The sequence below is a fragment of the Doryrhamphus excisus genome, linkage group LG4 (assembly GCF_037039965.1).
Source record: "Doryrhamphus excisus strain RoL-2023G ecotype Guam linkage group LG4, RoL_Dexc_Guam_v1.1, whole genome shotgun sequence".
Taxonomy (NCBI): domain Eukaryota; kingdom Metazoa; phylum Chordata; class Actinopteri; order Syngnathiformes; family Syngnathidae; genus Doryrhamphus; species Doryrhamphus excisus.
This window is the reverse complement of record NC_136360.1, coordinates 23,716,241-23,738,718: the sequence shown is the minus strand read 5'-3', so window position 1 is coordinate 23,738,718 and position 22,478 is coordinate 23,716,241. Positions and strand designations below refer to the sequence as shown.

Here is a 22,478-nt window from a genome sequence, read left to right as displayed (position 1 = left end):
CCGGGGCTTTTTTTTAAGCCAAAGGCGACACCTGCTGGTCATACTGGGTTTTACTGACGTCTGCAGTCTGTACAATACAGTCAGTGTCGTGATTAATAACAGAATTATGTTTGTTGGCAGAATTACTGGAGCAGCTCGGGTGGAAGAGACGACACCAACAGGTATTTGGCCGCACTAAAATTCATCATTTCACAAAATGACAACTTTTCTTGGCCAATTAGACATTTCAAACTTTTTGTCTCACAATGTTATGACTTTTTTTATCTTGTGAAATTATAACATATTTAAATTCGGATTAATTAGGAAAAATATATATTTTCTAATAAAATTACAACTTTATTCTTGTAATATTTGAATATTTTCTAATAAATACAATATTCTTAGAGTGTTGTGATTTTATGGTATTTGTGTTATGATTGACACCATGCATGTGTGTTTATGATACCATGCATGTGTGTTAATGATACCATGCATGTGTTTTCCTATCCCGCAGGATACCATGCATGTGTGTTATGATACCATGCAAGTGTTTATGATACCATGCATATGTTTCTGATACCATGTCCTTTATGTGTTTAGGATACTTTGCATGTGTGTTTATGATACCATGTATGTGTGTTATGATAGCATGCACATGTTGTTATGATACCACGCATTTGTGTTTAGGATACCATGCACGTGTGTTTAGGATACCATGCACATATTCCTGATACCACTCATGTGTTTCCTATCGTGCAGGATACCATGCATGTGTGTTATGATACCATGCATGGCATATGTTTATGATACCATGCATGTGTTTATGATAACATGTATGTGTGTTATGATACCCTGCACATGTTATTATGATACCACGCATTTGTGTTTATGATACTATGCACGTGTGTTTATGATACCATGCATTTGTGTTTACGATACAATGCACGTGTGTTTATGATACCATGCATGTGTGGTACGATACCATGCACATGTTTTTAGGATACCATGCACATGTGTTCCTGATAGCATGCATGTGTTTTCCTTTGGTGCAGGATTCCGTCAGGCACGGACGGCTGGATGGAATATGTTCCCATCTCAGAGAAGAAGAACACGAGCGTGGCTGCATCACAGCATGTGAAAGAAGGTGATGTTCCTTTAAGAAGTCAGGAACCAAGAAGGTGGTTCTGATGCTCCGTTACCATGCTGCGTGTAGGCGGGCCCTTGCTGTACGAAAGCGTGCGTCTGGTCCACGACTCTGTGGCCTTGAACGGCAGCCAGCGGGTCCTGCTGGACGGCGTGATCACCGAGGACGACTGCTCAGAGCTCCAACACCTGGCGCACGTAAGCACTTTGGTGAGTCGCCATGCGCACGCTGACGCGTCAGGATTAACGCTTGACCTGTCGGCCCCGTCAGGCGGTCACCCTGGCAGGAGACGGCTACAGGGGCAGGATGTCGCCTCACACGCCCAATGAGAAGTTCGAAGGAGCCACTGTGCTGAAGACCCTGCAGGTAGAGTTGCTCAGCTGACTATTTCACGGCGACGTGAAATAATACGGTCTTTCCGTTTGCAGTACGGCTACGAGGGCAGAGTGCCCATGAGGAGCGCCCGCCTCTTCTACGATATCAGCGAGCGAGCCAGACGCATTATCGAGTCGTACTTCCTGCTTAACTCCACCCTGCACTTCTCCTACACTCACCTGGTGTGTCGCACGGCTATCACGGGTCAGTAAGGTCACGTTTTTTCACTCACGCAGGTTTCGTTTTTTGCACGTTTGACTGTCAGAAACACAAATGATGTTAAATGAAGAGCCGTTCCGGAGACAAAAGAGCCCAGACTCTCAGAAAGAGTCCGTTCATATACATAATAACAGTCCTTATGGGGGCGCTGTGGAATAATATCTGCATGATAATGATAATAATGACGATTTATTGATTAACTTGAGAATATTTCTACGTTGATTGACAGGTCAGCAGGACCACAGGAACGACCTGAGCCATCCCATCCATGCTGACAACTGTCTACTAGACCCCGAAGCCAACGAGTGCTGGAAGGAACCCCCAGCATACACTTACAGGGACTACAGGTACACACAATGTGGGTGTGGGTGTGGGTGTGGGTGTCTTAACGGCACACTCACACGTTGTCTTTCCTTTTCCTTTCAGCGCACTGTTGTACCTGAACGGAGACTTTGAAGGTGGGGAGTTCATCTTCACAGAGATGGATGCTAAGACGGTGACGGTAAGTCCGCCTCCAAAAACGCAGCCCAATCGGTCACCTTTATTTTTTGCTCCTGTCGTCTTTGACACCAAGTAAAAGATTCAAGACAACCTGCAAGCAAGATGTGGAATTATATCAGATTCATCTCTGAATATTACTACTTTTTTATGACTATTATTTTATTATCAGAATATCAAGTTTATTTTTAGAATTTTTCCTGAAATATTAAAATATTATTCATGATATTATTATCTTTTTCCTCATGAAATTACTAACTTCTTGCAATATTGTGACATTATTTTCTCCCCCCCAAAAATTACTATTAAATTTAATTGTAAAATTTAATTTTTTAATTGTTTTTTTGTACAAAAACTTTATTTTTTTGTCATTAAAAAATGTATGTAAAATGAAAACTTTTTCATATTATATTATAATTATAGATTTACTTGTAAATAATAATTTCCCACATACTTTTGTAATTTTTGTTTTAATAAATGTGTTATTTTTATTAATTTTAAAATGATATATTTATTCTTGTGTATTGTTATTTCTATTGTAATATTATGACTTTATTCTTGTAATATTGTGATAGTTTTCTTGTCATATTATGACTTGATTCTTGTAATATTATGATAGTTTTCTTGTCATATTATGACTTGATTCTTGTAATATTGTCTCATAAAAGTACAACTTTATACTTGTAATATTCTTATGTTATCATGATTTTCTTTTGTCTCGTAAAATCACCTCTTCATTCTCCTTAAAGGACAATTTTCCTCTCCTCATAATGTATTTACGCTGTAATATTCCGTCTTTAAGATTATGAAGTCCCCATCCTTCTATCCCATGCAGGCATCAGTCAAGCCCAAGTGTGGCAGGATGGTGGGTTTCTCCTCGGGTGGGGAGAACCCACACGGTGTGAAGGCCGTCACCAGTGGGCAGAGGTGTGCCGTGGCTCTCTGGTTCACCACGGACCCCCTCTTCAGAGAGCTGGTACACCTTGTACACCTTTTACAAATGCAACATGGCGTTCCAGGAAGTGAAGAAGGAAAATGTCACCTTGACATGATATTGTATCGTTTGTCCAGGAGCGACTGCAGGCGGACGAGGTGATCCAGGCTCTGGACACGCAGTCGGTGTGGACTCACGGCCTCGACATCAACCCTAAGGATGAACTGTAGACAAGTTTGTTGATGCTATTTATTATGATTCCATAGTTCTATTTTTGTACGATCTCAAGTGCAGGTTTAATGACGAATGGGATTTGTGTGTGTGTGTGTTTGCGTGTATGTGTGCACAGCGTACTTTTGCTGTTTTTGTATGCGTCAGCAGTACTAGACAAGCAGTACAAGCTAGCGGTTTTCATGATGCCAGTGGTTATTGTGGACGGTGCACTCTTTTCCACATTCTTTCAGATGTCAAGCAGCACTATTGCAACAGAATTGTTCTATTCAAGCTGAATATTGTATGCACAGTATTTATAACAACCATGCAAGCTGTCCTTCAAAAGTAGTGTGCGTATCTACACGTGCAGATGTGTGCGTATGTGCAGTGTACGTTTTTTTTATTTATGTTGTAATACGAACGAGACAGCTGCTGTCATTGCATTTAATATGAGAACTGATTTTTTTTTCATAAAAGATGTCAATTGTTCCTGTTGCAAGGAATATGTATTTGATGTATGTGTTGATATACAGATGATAGACAGAGTCATGCACTGTAAATTCAATGGGAAATATATGTAGGGAGATGTCTTGTTTTGCAGAATTATTCCTGCAAAGCGAGTTTTGACACTTTTGTTTTTTACTGATATTTAATGATGAAATGCACAAAGGTGTGTACATGTCTAATAAATTATAGACCTTTAGTATCACCGTGCATTGTTTTTATTTATTCGCACACGTATGGTGAACAATTGTTTTTGAAATTGCATAAATATTGTCGTTTTAAAATGCGTTGACGTTGTTTGTCCTACGGGACTTGCCGTAGTCAGGAAGTAGTCTCGCACAATAAATGCTATATTTCAACTGAATGTTTAGCGTGAGAAAGGTTTGCCTGTAAGTATTTGACGCTAATAATACATCTGCTGATTAAGTGGCCTGTAAGTATTTGACGCTAATAATACATTTGCTGATTAATGATGTGTTAAAACGTCCGTTTCTGGAGAAGATCGCTAAGCGAATGCCCAGCGCGCTATGGGATGCTAATTAGCATCGCGCTAATTTTAATGGATTTCGTTTGTGTGAAACGTCACAGAGAAATAATATTACAATTGACGTGATTTATACAGTATATGTTCCATTTTGCAATGTTTCAAAGTAAAAACTCTGAAGTGGAACTCAACTGGTGTATTTATTGAGAAGCTGGGAGCAAAATAACAGTCCTACAGTCAGCGTAGTATATTTTCATACCATAGTAAATGTCTCTTTTCCTCTTCCCAATGTAAAGTGCATCAACTTCAACAACAAAGTAAATAAGAAAATAAATAACGTACACATGTACAGTAGGAATGCTTACAGCTCACTGTGGTGAAATGTCATTTTTATCGTAAATGACTTGACTTGAACTTCACTTTCTTTGTCCACACGTGACCCTTTGCCATTTAAAGGAACAGTGCACTTTTTTTGGAATCCACACGTGAACAAACTATTTCTCTTTTTCTGTGTGTTCTAAATATATAAAAACAGATTTCCAAAAAAGAGGCAGCTAATCAGTGCACATAATGGGACACGCCTATTAAAACACGTCCAAAAAGCTAACATGTTACTAGTTTCGCTAGTGGCCTGAGGCAGTGTGAGTAAGTGTTGGGTGAAGTTAGTTACTAGCTGGCTAGTTGCTAGCCGCTGTGGTGTGGCAAGGTGTCACTACGCCAGTAATGTGCTTTTGGGGCTGAATAATATTAATAGTGGTAACGGTGTCGCTTGGTGAATATGCGGGTCACTTATGTAAATGTTGCGTTGTTGACGCTTTTTGGAGGTTTTTCCCGGAAGGTGGGTAAGTGCGTCTCATTACATGCATTCTTAGCTGCCTCTTTTTATCAATTTTTTCATCATATGTATGTCTCACAGTAGAATTGTGGATGATGGGAAAAATTCCCCAAAATGTGCACTTCTCCTTTAAGAGACCATATAAATTAGATAGATAATCAAACAGGAAAGATAAACCAACATGTATAAAAATACATGCCATCGGGGATAAAACGTCCTTTTCACCACTGCGTAGTGCAGGGATTCAAACATACCTACTTGAATGGGCTTAGCGTATCAAAAATAGGTATTTTTACAGGTGCGTTCATCATTCAGGGTTTTTCATCCATCGGGGAATCGAGCATTTACAGGATGATATTCCTTGGTGCTAGTCCCAGAAATGTTGTGTAACCCTGCAGACAAAAAAATACAAATTGTATTGTATTATATTGTATTGTGAAATGAATTTAAACGTTACCGTCTTTAGAAGCGACAGGTGAGCTGATCAGTGAACCGGAACGTCTTGATGTCGCCGGTCGGACACAGCAGGTCCCTCATGCGCCGCGCGCGCCGCTCCTCCACGACAAACCTGCGCGAACGCTCCCGAGCGGCTTGCTGCTCAGCGCGCTTCTCGGCACGCTTCCGTGTCAGCCACCTGAAGGAGGACGCCCGGCGGGTGCAGCTGTTAATGTAGAAATCCCAACACAGGAGGTCCTCGGTTTACACCTACACTACCGCTCAAAAGTTTAGGATGACTTGGAAATGTTTTTGTCCGGTCTGAGATCTGGTTTTTCCTTGGCAGTCCTGCTATGAAGTCCAGCATCCTGAAGTGGCCGCTTCACTGTTGATACTGACACTGGTGTTTGACGGCTACTATTTAGTGCAGCTGCCAGGTGACCACCTGTCTTAAACTACACACTCTCACATATTTGTCTGCAGTGTTTTTCTGTCCTTGTTAGACTCAGTTTGTGCTATTGCTAAGGATTTTTTTGTCTTTCATGATTACAGTCACATGTGGTTTAATTAATTGGTTACAGACCTGCCAGCGAGTGATCCCAAACTTTTGAGCGGTAGTGTAAGTTGAATCGATGAAAGTGCGCTAAGGAAAAGGAAAGCCGCCACCACGGAAGTGAAAATGAACATTAAGGATTATTCTAAACCGTTCTTTATAGACAAGAGCTAGTTTTTATACTTAAGGGCAGCAGTCTTAGTAGGGAAGCCCGGGCTTCCCGGTCCCCAGCCACCAAGGTGTTCCCAGGCCAGCTGTGAGACATAATCCCTCCACTGTCCCCAACAGGTCTACCATGGGGCCCGGCTGAGCATCCACAGAACTCAACAGTCCAGCCAGCGACCACGTCACTGCAGATCCTGCTCCGATCCGCCTGACTTACACTAAAAACAACTGGCATCACATTCTACCAACGTAACCCGGAGACCGCCCGTACCGCAAAGACGAGGGATGAAAGCAGAGCTCACAGTTTGAAGGCACGTTCGCATTCCTCGCGGCTGCGTAGAAGGTAACTGCTGTCCTCCTCCAGTCTCCTCATTTGCACCAGCTGCTTCTCCCGCTGCTGCTGCTCCTGTTTCCTCTGGAGCCACAGCCTGAACGCCTCCTCGGGCTCGCTGGACTCCCGCTGGAGTGACAGACAATAAAAAGTATCAGTCTGCCTGATCCGTAGACCAGGAGAAAGCCCTCAGTGTTTTGCTTCGGAAAATGTTACAATTTTCCAGGAGTTCCAGACTTACTGTAATTTTAAAATATTTTTTCTCCGGGTACTCCGGTTTCCTCCCACATTCCAAAAACATGCTAGGTTAATATATTTATATTATTTATATTATTATATAATATTTTAACATTTCTTTCCACCAGAGCCATATCATATTTCATATCACAGTCTTGAAAATGTTTAATTTAGTCCAAAAATATGTACAATTTGCTTGAATATGACTAATAATGGGCTGCACGGTGGACGAGTGGTTGGCGTGCAGACCTCACAGCTAGGAGACTGGGGTTCAAATCCCACCCTCAGCCATCTCTGTGTGGAGTTTGCATGTTCTCCCCGTGCACGCGTGGGTTTTCTCCGGGTACTCCGGTTTCCTCCCACATTCCAAAAACATGCTAGGTTAATTAGCCACTCCAAATTGTCCATAGGTATGAATGTGAGTGTGAATGGTTGTTTGTCTATATGTGCCCTGTGATTGGCTGGCCACCGGTCCAGGGTGTACCCCGCCTCTCACACCAAGACAGCTGGGATAGGCTCCAGCGACCCTCGTGAGGATGAGCGGTAGAAAATGAATGAATTTTACAACCAACAATATAGATTAAAAATAGAAAAATGGCACTTTGGTACGCGGGTTTATGGCGCCCTCTTGCGGCCATACCTTAGACGTCATCCTCTCCATCTCTTGGGCTCTGTGGATCCTTCTCTCCTGCTGAAGCTGCTCCCTCTTCCTCATCAGCCAGGCCTTGAAGGCCAGCTCGTTCTCCTGCCTCTTCTGCTCCTCTTCCTCCAGCTTACGCTGCTCAGCCTGTGTGTTTCATTTGAAATGGGTCACTGGTTCTGGAAGGGTGAACCTGGTGGTACTGGAAGGCACTGGGGGGGTACTGCTATTAGCGCTATGCAGGAAAAACAATTATAGGATGAACTTAAACATTACAAGTTCTGCAAAACAAACGATTACAAGCAGCTCTGAGCGCAAGCAAGTCCACTCCATGCTCTCGCCCATCTCCAGGGTCGGGGATGAGATCCTGGCCCAAGTGGAGGACTTGAACTACCTTCACTTTAAGAGTCTTGGAAGGATGGCTCGTGATATGGACAGGCGGATTGGTGCGGCGTCTGCAGTGATGCTGACTCCGCATCGGTCCGTCATGGTGAAGAAGGAGCAAAGCTCTCAATTTACTGGTGGACCTCCGTTCCTCACCTATGGTCATGTGCTTTGGGTAGGAACCCAAAGGACGAGATCACGGGTACAAGTGGCTAAAATGACTTTGTGGGACCGGATGATTTGTTCAGAGATGTTCTCAGGAGGTCTTGAGGAAAACCCAGGACATGTTGGAGAGACTATGTCCTTCAACTGACTTGGGAAAACCTCAGGATCCTCCGGCAGGAGCTGGAAGTCTGGCCTTTCCTGCTAACGACCCGACCCGCAGAGATGGATGCACTTTTTAATTCTATTTATTGTGTTTCTACACCTCTTGGATGCAGGTTCAACTAACGAAGTCCTGTCCTCCTACCTCTCTGGCCAACCTCTCCTTCCGCTCCTGGACCTTGTGCAGCAGGTCCTTCTGTTGAGGGGACAGCTTGAAGGTGGCCTGGCTGGGCGTCCCGGTGGCCGACTGCACCCGACGTCTGGTGCCCCTCCTGTGGACGCCTGTCTGGGTGTGGCAGGCGGAGCTGGGCCTTCCTCCGGGTGGGGCCGGAGGTCTCGGCACCCGGTGGGGGTCAACTTTGTGGCCGGCAGAAGAAGAAGATCCGGCGTGAGAAAGCGGCGAGGAGCAGGACACGAGGCTCTTCCCGTTGTGCGCGATAGGAGGAAGGAGGACATGGTTTTCAACCTCTTTCAGGCTGACAAGATCGAACCTGCCATCTTTCTCCACAAGAACCCGTCCCTCTTTGAGGCCTTCTTCTCCAGGGGACAGCTTGAGCTCGGAGAACTTGCCTGAAACCTCGGTCTCCGCATCTTTGCTGGCATCTCCTCTATCCGCTTGGTCACCGTTTCCAAACTGCAATGGAGGCACCACCAAGGTCACCAGCGTCTCCTTGAACTGCAGCCGCCTCCTCCGACTCAAATCTGGAGCGTCTTGATCCTTCAGCTGTCGGTTGGCTTGTTGGATCTTCTCCAGGATGTACTTTTTCTCCTCATCGGTCTGCGCCTCCACACCCAACGCCAAGGACTTACCAGGACCGTCTCCGTCTGAGTCGTACTCCAGTGGTTCCATAGGTGAGGGCCACCTGTCTTCATCCTCCTCCAGATCTTCTGCTTGCTTGCTTCTCTCCTCCCCTTGATGGTGGTTCTTCTTACCTTTCATGCGATGATGTTTCTCATCCTCTGCCAGCTCTTTGTCAATGTCTGCCTCGATGTCCTCGTAGTCAGGACCCTGCGTGGGGAAAGGATGCCTTTGTTTTGGGGCTCTCAAGTCCAGCCATTGAAATCCACCTTTCCCCCATTACATGATGACTAGATAGGACAGCACGACTTTAGTCTATGTAGTCATGCTCAAAGACTAGATGCAGGCTATGTCACTTCATGCTAAAATACTAAGTCTGAGGTTATTCTATCTAGTCAACTCCAACAGTCCTATCCAGTATTTTAGCATTAGTCCTAGTGTCATCTATGTAGTCTTTAGTGCAGGCTACATCAGTTCATGCTCAAATACTAGGTAGGACAGATCTAGTCCTGTCCTAGGTTAATATATTTAGTCATGGTAAAATGCTAGATAGGACAGCCCTTGTCTAGTCCTAGTCTATTTAGTCTTTAGTGCAGGCTACATCAGTTTATGCTCAAATACTAGGTAGGACAGATCTAGTCCCGTCCTAGGTTCATCTATTTAGTCATGGTAAAATGCTAGATAGGACAGCCCTCATCTAGTCCTAGTCTATGTAGTCTTTAGTGCAGGCTACATCAGATACTCAAATACTAGGTAGGACAGATCTAGTCCTGTCCTAGGTTCATCTATTTAGTCATGGTAAAATGCTAGATAGGACAGCCCTCGTCTAGTCCTAGTCTATTTAGTCTTTAGTGCAGGCTACATCAGATACTCAAATACCAGGTAGGACAGATCTATTATAGTCTTAGGTTATTCTATCTAGTCAACTCCAACAGTCCTATCCAGTATTTTAGCATTAGTCCTAGTGTCATCGATGTAGTTTTTATTGCACGCTACATCAGTTCATGCTGAAAGACTTTCCCTCACCTGCTCCTCGCTCCGACTTTCCTCACTGATCAGCCAGTCTAGATCTTTCTCAAAGTCATCCTCGTACTCCTCCTGGGTCTTTGACCAGTCCGCTTCACTCATCATCTGCCGCAAGACCACATCCAGATCCAGGAGCGTGTTTGAGTTAGGCGAACAAGAACCTCCAGCTAGCTTGCTAGCTAGCTAGCTAGCTCGCTATCGAGATCATCAACTCAATTCAAATGAAATCAATTCATTCAATAAAATACAAATACATGGAACATAAAATAAATAACGCACTGTAAATATATTATTCATTAAATATATTGTTTATTACTTAACATAATTTTAATTATTATTTTAATCGTGAACATTTTGTTTTTTACATAAAAATAATATAACACAAAAATGTATAAAAAGAAGGTTAAATTAATTCATTAATATAGTCAAAGCAAATAAATAAAAAATACCATATTTACATATATATATATATATATATATATATTAACATATATTTTATACATGAAAATTTTACACTCTTACATTATTCATGAATATAATATCAATGAAATACATTGCATGTAATAGAAATATATTCAATAATGTTATCCATTTAAGATGAATATTTCAATACATGTTTGATTTTTAAAGGTCAACATTAACATTTTTTAGATATATTGATCAGGTTTTTCTCTCTTATTTTTGGTAAAACCATAACCTCTTCTCACAACAAACTGGAGACACTGTCACTTGACTTTGTCATGACATGACGTTAATCACTTATTTGACAAACTGACGTTTTAAAAACAGGTTTTACAGTGACAGAAACATATGCTTCGGTGCTTGTGTTATTCTAGATTAAAAACACAAACATGCTGAAACATCATTAAAAGCTTAGCCGAGGTCAGGGGGAGGTTATTACGCGAAAGAAAAGTACAATCAATTCAATGTTGGTACGTAAACTCACCACCGGTTCCTGCGCAGTGTCCCTGTGGAGCCAAAAGACGTGCAAAGAAACATGCAAACGTGCTGTTTGCGACCATCCGAGTGTGCCGCATATGTACACACATACATACACACATATACACACACTGAGCCCGTCTGGGAGCGACACCTGTGCACATAATCTCTGGCTGTCTGCAACCCGAAAAGAATTAAGAGTGCTGTCGCCATAGAGACTGACAACATGTACACCCACGCATGCGCAGAAGCACCAACGCGTCTCCACGGTGAACTGGAGATAAGCAAATGAGAAAGAAAAGCATATTAAGTCATTTACTGCAATATTCATATTCTATCAACAAAATGTTAGAAGACGGTAATATCAGATTAAAACCGTTGAATGGGATTCATAGCAATCAAAAAACAAAAACGATTATGAACCGTCATTTTAATAGCGTAAAAATAGTACTATGAATTAAAAGCAGTCAATTGTGTGATGAGTTTAAAATTTTCATCGTCTTTGGTTTTGTTTTTATGGATATTTTAGCGAAAATGTTTGTTTAGCGCGAGTACATAAACACAACGTCAAGTCTTAGTTTGCAAAGCATTGTGGGATTGTAGTGTGCTGCCAGTTACTTCTCCTTCCTTCATCCGAGCTTTGCTTACCAGAAAAACTACATTTCCCTGCATGCCGTAGTCGTAAATACGGAAGTACAAGGTCTTTGGCGTTGAACGGCGGTTGCTATCAGTATTCAGCGAGTTCAGATAATGTTTGGATAGTTTGTTCGCGCCTCCTAGCAAGTCGAAGATCGCCAAACAACTGACGAAATGTTAAAAGACGGTAATATCAGATTAAAACCGTTTAATGGGATTCATAACAATCAAAAAACAAAAACGAATTTGAACCGTAATTTTAATAGCGTAAAAATAGTACTATGAATTAAAAACAGTCAATTGTGTGATTAGTTTACATTTTTGATCGTCTTTGGTTTTGTTTTTATGAATATTTTAGCACGGCGATTAGCGAAAATGTTTGTTTAGCGTGAGTACATAAACGCAACGTCAAGTTTTAGTTTGCAAAGCATTGTGGGATTGTAGTGTGCTGTCAGTTACTTCTCCTTCCCTCATCATGGCTTTATTTACCAGAAAAACTACATTTCCCGGCTTGCCGTAGTCACAAATGCGGAAGTACAAGGTCTTTGGCGTGAACGACGGTTGCTATCAGTATTCAGCGAGTTCAGATAATGTTTGGATAGTTTGTTCGCGCCTCCTAGCAAGTCGAAGGTCGCCAAACAACTGACGACATCAGTGTCTTTCTTTAAAAAATGGCCACTATCGTATTTTACTCCTTCAAAAATAGAGCACAAGCTACGTCGAGGCGGAGTTTCATTTCAAATTTAAAGTGGCTTTCTAGAGCCGGACAGTCGCGTCCGTCATGTCCCCTTTCCAGTGGGCCTTTGACAACATCCAGGACTACCGGGGTCCGGTTCATGTCCCATGGGACCGCAGCCGGTCGAAGCAGGAGGGGAGTCTTGGCGCTGAGCGGAGCCGCTGCAGTCACCACAGCAGCCGCGGCGTTGGCAGGCTTTCTAGCCAACGTCAACCACTTCCGGCAGGCTGAGATGGCCACTTTGGTACCCCGAGCAGCCGAGGAGACGGACCAAGAGGGGGACATTTTAAGCAGATGCCGCGGGTTCATGTCTCCTCCGGTCACCGACGTCGGCGTACTGCGGGAGAGAAAAGACGAGATGTGTACCAGGATGGAGATGCTCATCATGGAGACGCAGGCCGAATTCTGCAAAGCCTTGCAAGAGGTGGACGGCGGCACCTTCAAGGTTGACCGGTGGGACAGAAAAGAAGGTAACAGGCGTCCTTGTTGTCATCATTAAAAGTCCACGGAGACACCAGGGGTCCTGTGTTCCAGGTGGTGGGGGGATCAGCTGCGTCATGCAGGATGGAGAAGTGTTCGAGAAGGCTGGAGTCAACGTTTCTGTGGTGTTCGGACACCTGACGGAAGACGCCGCCCGACAGATGAGGAGCAGGGGGAAGGTCCTCAAAGGGAAGGATGGTAAGATGGGCTCCATAACTCTTCACTCGCACTCCATTGCTATCTCATTTGGAAATATTCAATAAGGACAAGGGTTTGTTTTTATTATGTGCACGTGACGTGAGCAAGCGGGACGTTTTGGATCATTTCCGGTAGTTTTATTCATTTTTACCCAACTGCCCTTCCGGGACCTGCCATAAAGAGCAGCAGAAGCAGCAGTGTGTGTGGCACCAAACGTTTACATAAAAACTCAAATGTATGAACTAAAAATAATGACCATAAAATGGGAAAAACATCGTCTGTTGCATTGAAATTAAAAACAATTTTTATTATTTTGACAGCATAATAACTGAATATAATTGCAAAGAAAAATAAACTTGTAAAATTTTAAATTCTCAAAATTTTTAAATAAATTTGAACAAACTTATTTATATTTTATACGGCATTTTTATAGTTATTATTTAGCAACATTTTAAAATTATTTTATGGAATTTTCCACATCATTCCTTGACATATTTATTTACTGTATGTAATTATTGATTTATTTGTGATTAGATTTTTTACATGAATTTAATAAATTATAATATAGCTTATATATATATGTGTGTGTGTGTGTATATATGTATAAAATATTTCAAAAAAAATTTAAATAAATGATTTTTCAAAATACATTTATAATATAAAGATAAAAAATAAAGCTAAAAAATAAAAATAAGGTAATTATAGTTAAGGAATTATTACAAATAAAAATATTTAAGTTCTCCTAATTTTTCTAAATGATTCCATTGAGATGTTATGAAAAAGTGAGCAAAGAAGCATTGATAAATAAATCCATTTTGTCCAATTGAAGAAAGCGCAATTAAAAAAAAACAAAAATAAAATCCCACGTTCATTAAAAGGGGGGGATTTTGTGGCGTGTACAGGTGTACCTAATGTTCCGTCCATCCTGACTCTTTGATTTCTGTGACTGGTTTGCGGTGTCAGGCAAGCTTCCGTTTTGTGCCATGGGCGTGAGCTCCGTCATCCACCCCAAGAACCCCCACATCCCCACCGTGCACTTCAACTACAGATACTTCGAGATCGAAGAGGAGGACGGTGAGCCTGACGCCTGCAGCCGTGTCGTGCGACGCGTGACATCGTGGAGCTCATGAATGAATAATGACTTTCCTTGTGTGTGTGTGTGTGTGTGTGTGTGTGTGTGCCAACCAGGCTCCAAGCAGTGGTGGTTCGGAGGAGGCACAGACCTGACTCCAGTTTATGTCAATAAAGACGACGCCTTTCACTTCCACAACACCCTGAAGGAGGCCTGCGACAAGCACCATTCCCAGTACTACCCCGACTTCAAGAAATGGTAGGAAGGAACACGCGGCTCAGCCCGGGATCAGCCCGGGCTCAGCCCAAAGGGTGTTGCCTCACGCTGCCTCGCGCTGATAAGGCAAAGCCATCACTATCTTTCATCACTTAAGGCGACGTTACACAATAGAGACAGAGCAGTGGATATTGCAATGGGTCTACATATTTACTACACTACAAATTTAACACATGATTTTAATGTAAATTAAGAGGTAATTCAATTTACAAAAATCACAAAATTAGAAGTGTAACTGTAAAAAATTCAGCAAATTTAAAAACAAAAAATAGAAATTAAAAAAATTATATAAACACGATATGAAAAACAAATGTGAAAAAATGTGAAAAAACTTAACACATGCAAAATTATAAACACATTATAAAATAATTTTTTTAATGTGTAAACGCATCTAACACCATTTAAAACACATTTAGAAAATTCATGCTTTTACATAAATTGACATTCCTAAATAAAAAAAAGAAAAAGAAAAAATTATGTAAAATGATTAAAATTACTAGTAAAATTATTATTAGTAGTAAAATTACAAATCAAATTGTAAAAAAATGTAAAAATAAGAACACATTTTAAAACAATTGAATATAAATACAAAATGAAAAACAAATGTACAACATTAGAAACAGTGAAAAATAAAAAATACATTTTAAAACAAAACTTAACACATGCAAAATTCTAAACACATAAAATAAACCTGCTAATTTTTTTAATGTGTAAACAAATTTAACACCATTTAAAACACATTTAGAGAATTCATGCTTTTACATAAATTGAGATTCCTAAATAAAAAAAAATTGAAAATGATGTAAAAATTAACAACATTTCAAATCAAATTGTAAAAAAATGTAAAAATAGGAACACATTTTAAAACAATTGAATATAAATACAAAATGAAAAACAAATGTACAACATTAGAAACAGTGAAAAATTAAAAATACATTTTAAAACAAAACTTAAAACATGTACAAAATTGTAAACACATTTTAAAATAATATGAATCTAAAAGAAAAATTTACAAAAATTTAAAACAAACATATAAAATGAAAACCGTCATATAAATACAAAAAAATAAAAGAAAAACACATCTAAAGTTACAAAAAAATAGAAAAGAATTGTAAAAGTGTTTTGTGCTCTCCAAACCAAAAAGCATCACCACGTGTCGCTGCAAATGTAAATCGTAAATCTTGCGCCGCCTCAGGTGCGACAGGTATTTCTACATCCGTCACAGAGGAGAGACTCGCGGCATCGGAGGGATCTTCTTCGACGACCTCGACGCCCCCGGCCAGGAGGAGGCCTTCGGCTTTGTGAAAAGCTGCGCCCGCACCGTGGTGCCGTGCTACCTCCCCATCGTCTACAAACACCTCCACGATCCCTTCACTGACCAGGAGAAGCACTGGCAGCAGGTACGACGAGGAAGGTGAGTGCACCGTTTAGCCCAAAGCGCCGTCCCGTACGTCCCCACCTGGTCACACCTCGCTGTTCTTTTATGGGAACTAGAACTAGGAACGTGCTTTCAAGGCTCAAAATTTTAGCAATTTTTTTGACATTGTGTTATTGGGTAAATTTGTTTTCATTTTGAATTATTTTATTATATATTATATATTATTTTATTAATATTTGGTAAATGTTTGTTTTATTTATTATTTATTTATTTCCAGTTTTTTGTTTTGTGAGTTAACTTTGTGTATGGTAGTTTTTTTAAATTAGTTTTTAATGTTGTGCATTTGTTTCATTTGTTTTTAAATACATGTAAATAAATAATAAATATATTTATTTGATGTTAATGTTAATTTGTACCTGTTTATTTTTAGTTTTTAATTGTTTTTATGTTGTAAATTTGGTTTCATTTTTGCCATTTTTTTCATTTAAATGATGATTTTTAATTTTGTTAACATTTTTTATTTGCTTTAAATCTAGTGAATATTAGTTTTTTGTTATTTTGTAAATTAGTTTCATTTTTAGAATGTTTTCTATTTTTGTTATACATTTAAAAAGATTGTTGAAACTGTTGTAAATTTGTTTTTATTTTTGAAAGTTTTTTTTCTTTTTTTTAATTAGTTAAAATGTTGTCAATTACGTATGAAAAGTAGGCCATTTTAGGTGCATCCGTTAGCGGAAGGCTAGGATGTACAGTATAGGAGAGCAATACTTACCAGAACACTAATACTGTAATAATGTAATACTTAGACTAGAGAATGACTGTACTTTTACTTTGTGACGACGCGGCAGGTACGTGGAGTTCAACCTGGTGTACGACCGAGGCGTGAAGTTCGGCTTGGCCACGCCCGGATCCAGAATCGAGAGCATCCTGATGTCCCTGCCCCTCACCGCCAGGTAAGCAGCACAGGTGATGAGCCGTTGCCGTGCGTGGCGTCACTTAGCAACCAACCTTCATTACCAGGTGGGAGTACATGCACGAGCCCGTCTGCGGTACCCGAGAGGCCGAGATGCTGGAGGTGCTCCGAAACCCCAAGGAGTGGGTGTGACCTAAGTGTGTTCTAAAAATAACAAAATGATCTTTTTGTTATTTTTCTTGTAAAGCGGCCGTGTGGTGCCTGCAAGTGGTCATGTGACACTGGCGTGTCTGAATGTACATGATGCTGTCTGTCTGCTCTTTCCAGTTGTTGACCGTTAGGATTAGGTTCTGTCTACATGTCAGGTGGGTGCTGCCTTCACAAACACCCCAAAGGTTTTTCACGTATGTATGCACGGATGCATGGATGGATGGATGGATGGATGAATGGAAAGATAGTGATCAAACACAAAGCACATTTCACATCTTTTATTACAAATACATGTGCATATTAATAAGGTTTCCTTTGCATTTTGTGTTGCCTTGCTATCTCTACAGCATATATCTTGGCTAAGGCATTGCGTAACAGAGCTCAGTGAGTAAGAAATGGCGACCAACACGACTCACGAGGCTGCCGCCGTTGAAGTGTCGACGTTCACAGATCAACTCGTAACAAAACATGACAAAAAATTAGAAGTAATTAGTGCTTGTGTGTAAAGTCGTTACCAAAGGTCCTTCATCAAACGTCTCACACCATCTACCACTTCAATCTTCAACTTATTTCAAACTAAAAAATCTCTGGCGTTCCACTGAATGGCGCATCCGTACCACCAGTAGTACTGGTGCCACAGTTTGGAGGTGAAATGAATTGCATTTTATGTTACATTCAAGTCAATTCCCTCTTGAAGCTAAAAAAAATCTTTAAATTTCAGGTTTGTTTTGACATTTTTCAATTTTCAATTGCATCCAAAGTGCCTTGACTTAGTGATGTGCTAGTACAATTCCATTAGTATCAAAGCACACACACAATATACATATACTGCATCTATGTACACATATACACATGCTCAACATGGACTTTGTCCTCTACTGCATTAAATACAACAATCTTCTCTTCCTAAGCAAGGAACTCCTTCAAGTGCACGTAAGGAAGGAAGTGAAACAGTCAGCAAGAAGAAGACGCTGCATGAAGGCATGGAACTTAGCATGCACTGACCCTGGCATCAAACTGCTGGCTGCAAGTGGCCAATTCCCTGCCTCCATGCACGCCCCCTAGCGGTTACAATCCCTCAATGCGGATCGGGAGCAGACTCGGAATCCACGTCCACACGCAAACGTGGACTTTCCTATTGGCCTCTCGTCTGCTCGCTGATGTTGAAAATGTTTGCGTGTGGATAACCCCCCCCCCCCTCCGGTCCCATCATATATCCATGCACAACATTCCATAAGCATATCTTTTTTTCCTGACTTTTCCATAACGTCTTCCAATGTTTTCATCCCATTTTTCTAGCATTTCCTGATTGAAAATAAGTTCATCCAACCAATTGGCTGATTTGGCAAAGTATGAATAAATGTAAACTTGCACTGCAATGATAGGACAATGATACCAAATATGATCATAAGCAGTAGAACGTATGACCTGACCTGCACTAAAACACCAACCCTTCATTTCCACTCCAACGTCTTCATACTTTTGGCCTCACGTTTTACGTCTGATTGACGGGTGACAGCGTCCTTCCTCTGATGACATCTTCATACTAATGCTAAGCTGGAAAACGTTGGATTGATCATCATCATCCACTATCATCATCATCATCCACTGTGATGCTTCGCAATGCTTCATGGTCCTCCATGAGGTCTCACGATCCTTCATGATGTCTCACAATCCTTCATGATGTCTCATGATGCTTGATGATCCTCCATGATGTCCCATGATCCTCCATGATGCTTGATGATCCTCCATGATGTCCCATGATCCTTCATGATGCTTGATGATCCTCCATGATACTTGATGATCCTCCATGATCCTCGGTAGTAAGCGGGCATGTGTCATACGGTGGAGGAGGACCAGCAAGGAGGTCCAAGTGAGGGATTTTACTTCCCATGGCTTCTGCTGCTGCTGGTGTTGACGATGTCCTCGTATTGCGGCGGCGGTTCCGTCTCTATGCGGACATCGGCGTGGCCCACAGCCTCCTCGTAGGATGGCGGCGGGTCGCCGGCGCTGCCTCGCCCCGACGTGACCTCCGAGGCGGGGTAAGCGGGGCTGCTGTGGACGCTGAGTTCCGAGTGGTCGGCGTGGTGGTAGTCCCTCCCCCAGTGGTCCATGGAGACCACGGACAGGACGTGGTCGTGATGGTGGGAGCGGCCCGGCCCGGGGCTGCGCTGCGAGCGCTTGCGGGAGTGGCAGCGCCACACGGTGATGGCGACGGCGCCGATGATGAACACCACCGTCAGCAGCGGCACGATCAGGTACAGAGAGTGGACTCCGCCCACCACCGACTCCAGACCTCCTGACGGACTGCTCTCACGTACGTACTCCTCCCAGAACCGCCTCTGCGGACGACATGGCGTCATGAGGGCGTGGACGCGTTTAGCAGAGGAAATGAGCACAGATACTTCCTGTCTGACTCCCGGCGACACGATACCACGGACAACAAAGGTGTATCATGATGTCCCATGATCCTTCATGATGTCTCATGATCCTTCATGATGTCTCATGATCCTTCATGATGTCTCATGATCCTTCATGATGTCTCATGATCCTTCATGATGTCTCATGATCCTTCATGATGTCTCATGATCCTTCATGATGTCTCATGATCCTTCATGATGTCTCATGATCCTTCATGATGTCCCATGATCCTTCATGATGTCCCATGATCCTCCATGATGTCCCATGATCCTCCATGATGTCCCATGATCCTCCATGATGTCCCATGATCCTCCATGATGTCCCATGATCCTCCATGATGTCCCATGATCCTCCATGATTTCTCATGATCCTTCATGGTGTCTCATGATCCTTCATGGTGTCTCATGATCCTTCATGGTGTCTCATGATCCTTCATGGTGTCTCATGATCCTTCATGGTGTCTCATGATCCTTCATGGTGTCTCATGATCCTTCATGATGTCTGATCTGTCTGAGCAGAGATACTTCCTGTCTGACTCCCGGCGACACAATACCAGAGACAACAAAGTCGTCACATGACAGCGTCGCCGTACCTCCATCACCTGCTGCCTGCAATGGTTTAACAAATAGAGCCGCCACGCTGTACTTCCTGTTCATCGCCACTTCCTGAAGTCACACAGCTAACTGATACTTTTACGGTACTTTTCTCCGAGTCATACCAAAACACAGAAAGGACCATTTTCCCGTGGATGACAGACAGGAACCATGAAACAGTTGATGTGTCAGACGCGTCGTGTCCTACTTTCCCTCATCCGAGCGTCTCATCTCACCGTCTTCTCGTCGTTCTCAAAAGCCTCGCGGGCCTCCTCGTAGGTGCAGATCTCCTCGCGGCACTCCCTCTGGATGTTACCCTGCTTCAGCTCCTCCAGCAGGAAGTTGGCCCTGCGCAGCCGCCGCAGCACCGAGTGGGCCGCGTCCGCCGGCAGGAACACTGGGGAGAATTCCGGATGAATATGAGAAAAGAGGCGAGGGAAAAAGCACCAGCAGGGAGGAAGACTTTTTGTTTTTTTTGTGTTTGGAGGAGGAGGGCTCACACGGAACAAAAAGAGGAAGAGGGGTGCTGAAGTGAAAGAAAAGCAGCGCCCACGCTCGTGCTGGCTGACAAAAAGCGTCTTTCACGCATCCTGGGGAGGAACTTGGATGAGAAGTAGCTGCTGTTTGTTACATGGACCATAAGAACCCTCATGATGCTACCACAGCTAACACGTCACGCCAGCCACGGGACTTGGAGGAGCACAGACACATGAGGGGAGGAAAAAGGAGGCCGGCGTTAAAACAAACACGGAGACATCAGCAGCAGCAGAGTAGCTTGGTGGGAAGTTTGACAAACATTGTTGGGAATTCACATAATAAAGGAAGAACTCGCTCCAGGCTTAAATCAATAAGACGTTGAAACAGCAAACTTACCACTCCCCATCTTTCCTGCAAATCCCTCCTGGGGGGGGCGGGCGGTTTATCTGGGGGCGATAATTCAAAACACTATTTTTATATGGTAATGGTTTCATTTCATTTGAACATGCATCAGATTCCAATTGAGTGCATCCCATAATCAGTTCCCAGTTCCACATGTCCAAAAGGAGTAGGAAGAAGCAAAGCTTATTAAATCCTACCCCTCCATCTGGTACTTTTACAATCACTAACTGTTACATTTGTTCACTTCCTGCTTTCATAATATAATTTTTTTGATGAATTTTGATTTTTTTTAATTTTATTTTATTTTTTTAATTTTTTGTCACATACCGAAGTACGAGGTATACCATAGTATATTGACAGTTACAGTTACTGACAGTAACTGTCAATGGTATATTGACAGTTATGTCATTGTATGGTCATATCACCTTGTACTTCAGTACATGACAAAAAAATAAAATATTAAAATAAATTAATAAAATAAAAAATATTCATTCATGAATAAATGAATATATTAATATTTTTTAATATTATTAATTAACTTTAATTAATTTTATTTTCATTTTGTTCATGAATTAATATTTTTTATTTTATTCATTTATTTTATTTTGTATTATTTTGTCCCTGAGATCATATTTCTCCTCTCTTGTAGAGAAGTATTGGACGACATTTTAGCTAATTGCTTATTTTTAGCCTTATGCATTATTTTAGCTGTTTAAAGATGAACTATATCAGCAAGTTATACTTTCTAAACTTTTTTAAAATTATAATTATTCTGTCAGGAAACAGTTTTACATGTGTTTTCCTCATTCGTTTCTTCTAAAAAAGTCACTTACGCAAACCTGGCCAATGTTCCCCATGCAGTTTATCCCTTCCAAACATCCCAAAATATCAACAGAGATATTTTGCAGCAAATAATTATAATTTGACATCACTTTTTCATAGTTTTCGGATCTGTTATGTGTCTGTGTAGTCGTGAGCCTTTCAAAGTTCCGTGTTGGAGATGAGAATGGGCCGCGAGGTTTTCCGCTCAAGTAGACCGGCGGCAGCGTTTTTACTGCTGAGTCAACGTTCCTCGTTTGTTGCTAATCAACAACCACAATGGAGAATGAAACCGGAAGTAATCCATGTGTGACGCTACTTTTTATTGCGAATGTTGATCCGAAATTGGTGGATTGGCTGAAGAAATAAAGGTGTGGCTCGTCAAGACAAAAGGAACGTGACACAATACGCTTAAGCACGTGATATGTAGCTCCGCCTTCAATTTATGGCTCCATTCAGAGGTAATTGACATTTTTACACTTAAAAAAAACTACAAATCCGATAGCAAAGTAGTTCTCGGTTAAAACATTAATCGATTAATCATCAATTAGGAAGTTTTACAAGCTGAAAAATGTTTTAAATTGCACCCTGGCAATATTACATTTATTAGTGTTCTTTATCAAATTGCTGGCAACTTTCTTTCACACTCATATTACTACTGTATTCATTTATTCATTTAATCATTAAATTAGTACTAATGTATTCATTTATTGATTTAATCAATAAATTAACTAAATGTATAGTATTCTTTATGCTATGATATGAAAAAAAAATGAGTGGTGTCGCACATCACTACTTTTTAGGCACAAAAAACCTCTTCGAACATAAGTGCTTAGGTGTCCCTGGAGA

The 22,478-nt window shown here is 41.6% G+C and overlaps 4 protein-coding genes across 5 annotated transcripts in view; 2 read left to right on the top strand and 2 right to left on the bottom strand.

Moving 5' to 3' along the window:
• Positions 1 to 4,083, top strand: part of p3h2 (prolyl 3-hydroxylase 2) — a 56,525-nt gene extending 52,442 nt beyond the window's left edge. Inside the window, exons 7-15 of the mRNA XM_058072752.2 lie at positions 121 to 161; positions 1,032 to 1,123; positions 1,193 to 1,320; positions 1,394 to 1,489; positions 1,552 to 1,702; positions 1,947 to 2,064; positions 2,144 to 2,219; positions 3,051 to 3,191; positions 3,287 to 4,083. Of these exons, the coding sequence (XP_057928735.2) occupies positions 121 to 161; positions 1,032 to 1,123; positions 1,193 to 1,320; positions 1,394 to 1,489; positions 1,552 to 1,702; positions 1,947 to 2,064; positions 2,144 to 2,219; positions 3,051 to 3,191; positions 3,287 to 3,379 (936 nt within the window). The 3' untranslated portion in view covers positions 3,380 to 4,083. The remainder of the gene's footprint in view (positions 1 to 120; positions 162 to 1,031; positions 1,124 to 1,192; positions 1,321 to 1,393; positions 1,490 to 1,551; positions 1,703 to 1,946; positions 2,065 to 2,143; positions 2,220 to 3,050; positions 3,192 to 3,286) is intronic.
• A 453-nt stretch (positions 4,084 to 4,536) lies between these two features.
• Positions 4,537 to 11,890, bottom strand: ccdc181 (coiled-coil domain containing 181). 2 transcript variants are annotated; one of them, XM_058072754.2, is made up of 7 exons: positions 11,667 to 11,890; positions 10,080 to 10,184; positions 8,400 to 9,263; positions 7,547 to 7,693; positions 6,641 to 6,798; positions 5,643 to 5,819; positions 4,537 to 5,577 (listed from the first exon to the last, which is right to left on the bottom strand). In XM_058072754.2, exons 1-6 carry the CDS (start codon positions 11,688 to 11,690, stop codon positions 5,648 to 5,650), a joined length of 1,470 nt encoding a protein of 489 aa, XP_057928737.2. In that variant the 5' UTR covers positions 11,691 to 11,890; the 3' UTR covers positions 4,537 to 5,577; positions 5,643 to 5,647. The 2 variants fall into 2 exon arrangements, with proteins under 2 accessions (XP_057928737.2, XP_057928736.2); XM_058072753.2 differs by lacking the exon at positions 11,667 to 11,890 and adding an exon at positions 11,026 to 11,372.
• On the top strand, positions 11,523 to 18,719 carry cpox (coproporphyrinogen oxidase). Its single transcript, XM_058072757.2, has 7 exons — positions 11,523 to 12,860; positions 12,925 to 13,068; positions 14,032 to 14,142; positions 14,257 to 14,398; positions 15,612 to 15,830; positions 16,643 to 16,747; positions 16,815 to 18,719. Exons 1-7 carry the CDS (start codon positions 12,326 to 12,328, stop codon positions 16,897 to 16,899), a joined length of 1,341 nt encoding a protein of 446 aa, XP_057928740.2. The 5' UTR covers positions 11,523 to 12,325; the 3' UTR covers positions 16,900 to 18,719.
• prrg1 (proline rich Gla (G-carboxyglutamic acid) 1) lies at positions 16,510 to 20,849 on the bottom strand. The gene is made up of 3 exons (XM_058074264.2): positions 20,805 to 20,849; positions 20,168 to 20,328; positions 16,510 to 19,259 (listed from the first exon to the last, which is right to left on the bottom strand). Exons 1-3 carry the CDS (start codon positions 20,812 to 20,814, stop codon positions 18,801 to 18,803), a joined length of 630 nt encoding a protein of 209 aa, XP_057930247.2. The 5' UTR covers positions 20,815 to 20,849; the 3' UTR covers positions 16,510 to 18,800.
• Between the last annotated feature and the right edge of the window lie 1,629 nt (positions 20,850 to 22,478).

Excerpts from the sequence above, each read along its gene's own strand:
- ccdc181 (XM_058072753.2), bottom strand. The coding sequence starts at position 11,349 with ATGAATATTGCAGTAAATGACTTAATATGCTTTTCTTTCTCATTTGCT. Across the intron at positions 9,264-10,079 it reads AAAGTCGGAGCGAGGAGCAG|GGTCCTGACTACGAGGACAT; the intron begins GTGAGGGAAAGT and ends TTCCCCACGCAG. Across the intron at positions 7,694-8,399 it reads AGGAGAGGTTGGCCAGAGAG|GCTGAGCAGCGTAAGCTGGA; the intron begins GTAGGAGGACAG and ends TGAAACACACAG.
- cpox (XM_058072757.2), top strand. The coding sequence starts at position 12,326 with ATGGCCACTATCGTATTTTACTCCTTCAAAAATAGAGCACAAGCTACG. Across the intron at positions 13,069-14,031 it reads GGTCCTCAAAGGGAAGGATG|GCAAGCTTCCGTTTTGTGCC; the intron begins GTAAGATGGGCT and ends TTGCGGTGTCAG. Across the intron at positions 16,748-16,814 it reads TCCCTGCCCCTCACCGCCAG|GTGGGAGTACATGCACGAGC; the intron begins GTAAGCAGCACA and ends CTTCATTACCAG.
- prrg1 (XM_058074264.2), bottom strand. Across the intron at positions 19,260-20,167 it reads TTGAGAACGACGAGAAGACG|AGGCGGTTCTGGGAGGAGTA; the intron begins GTGAGATGAGAC and ends TGTCGTCCGCAG.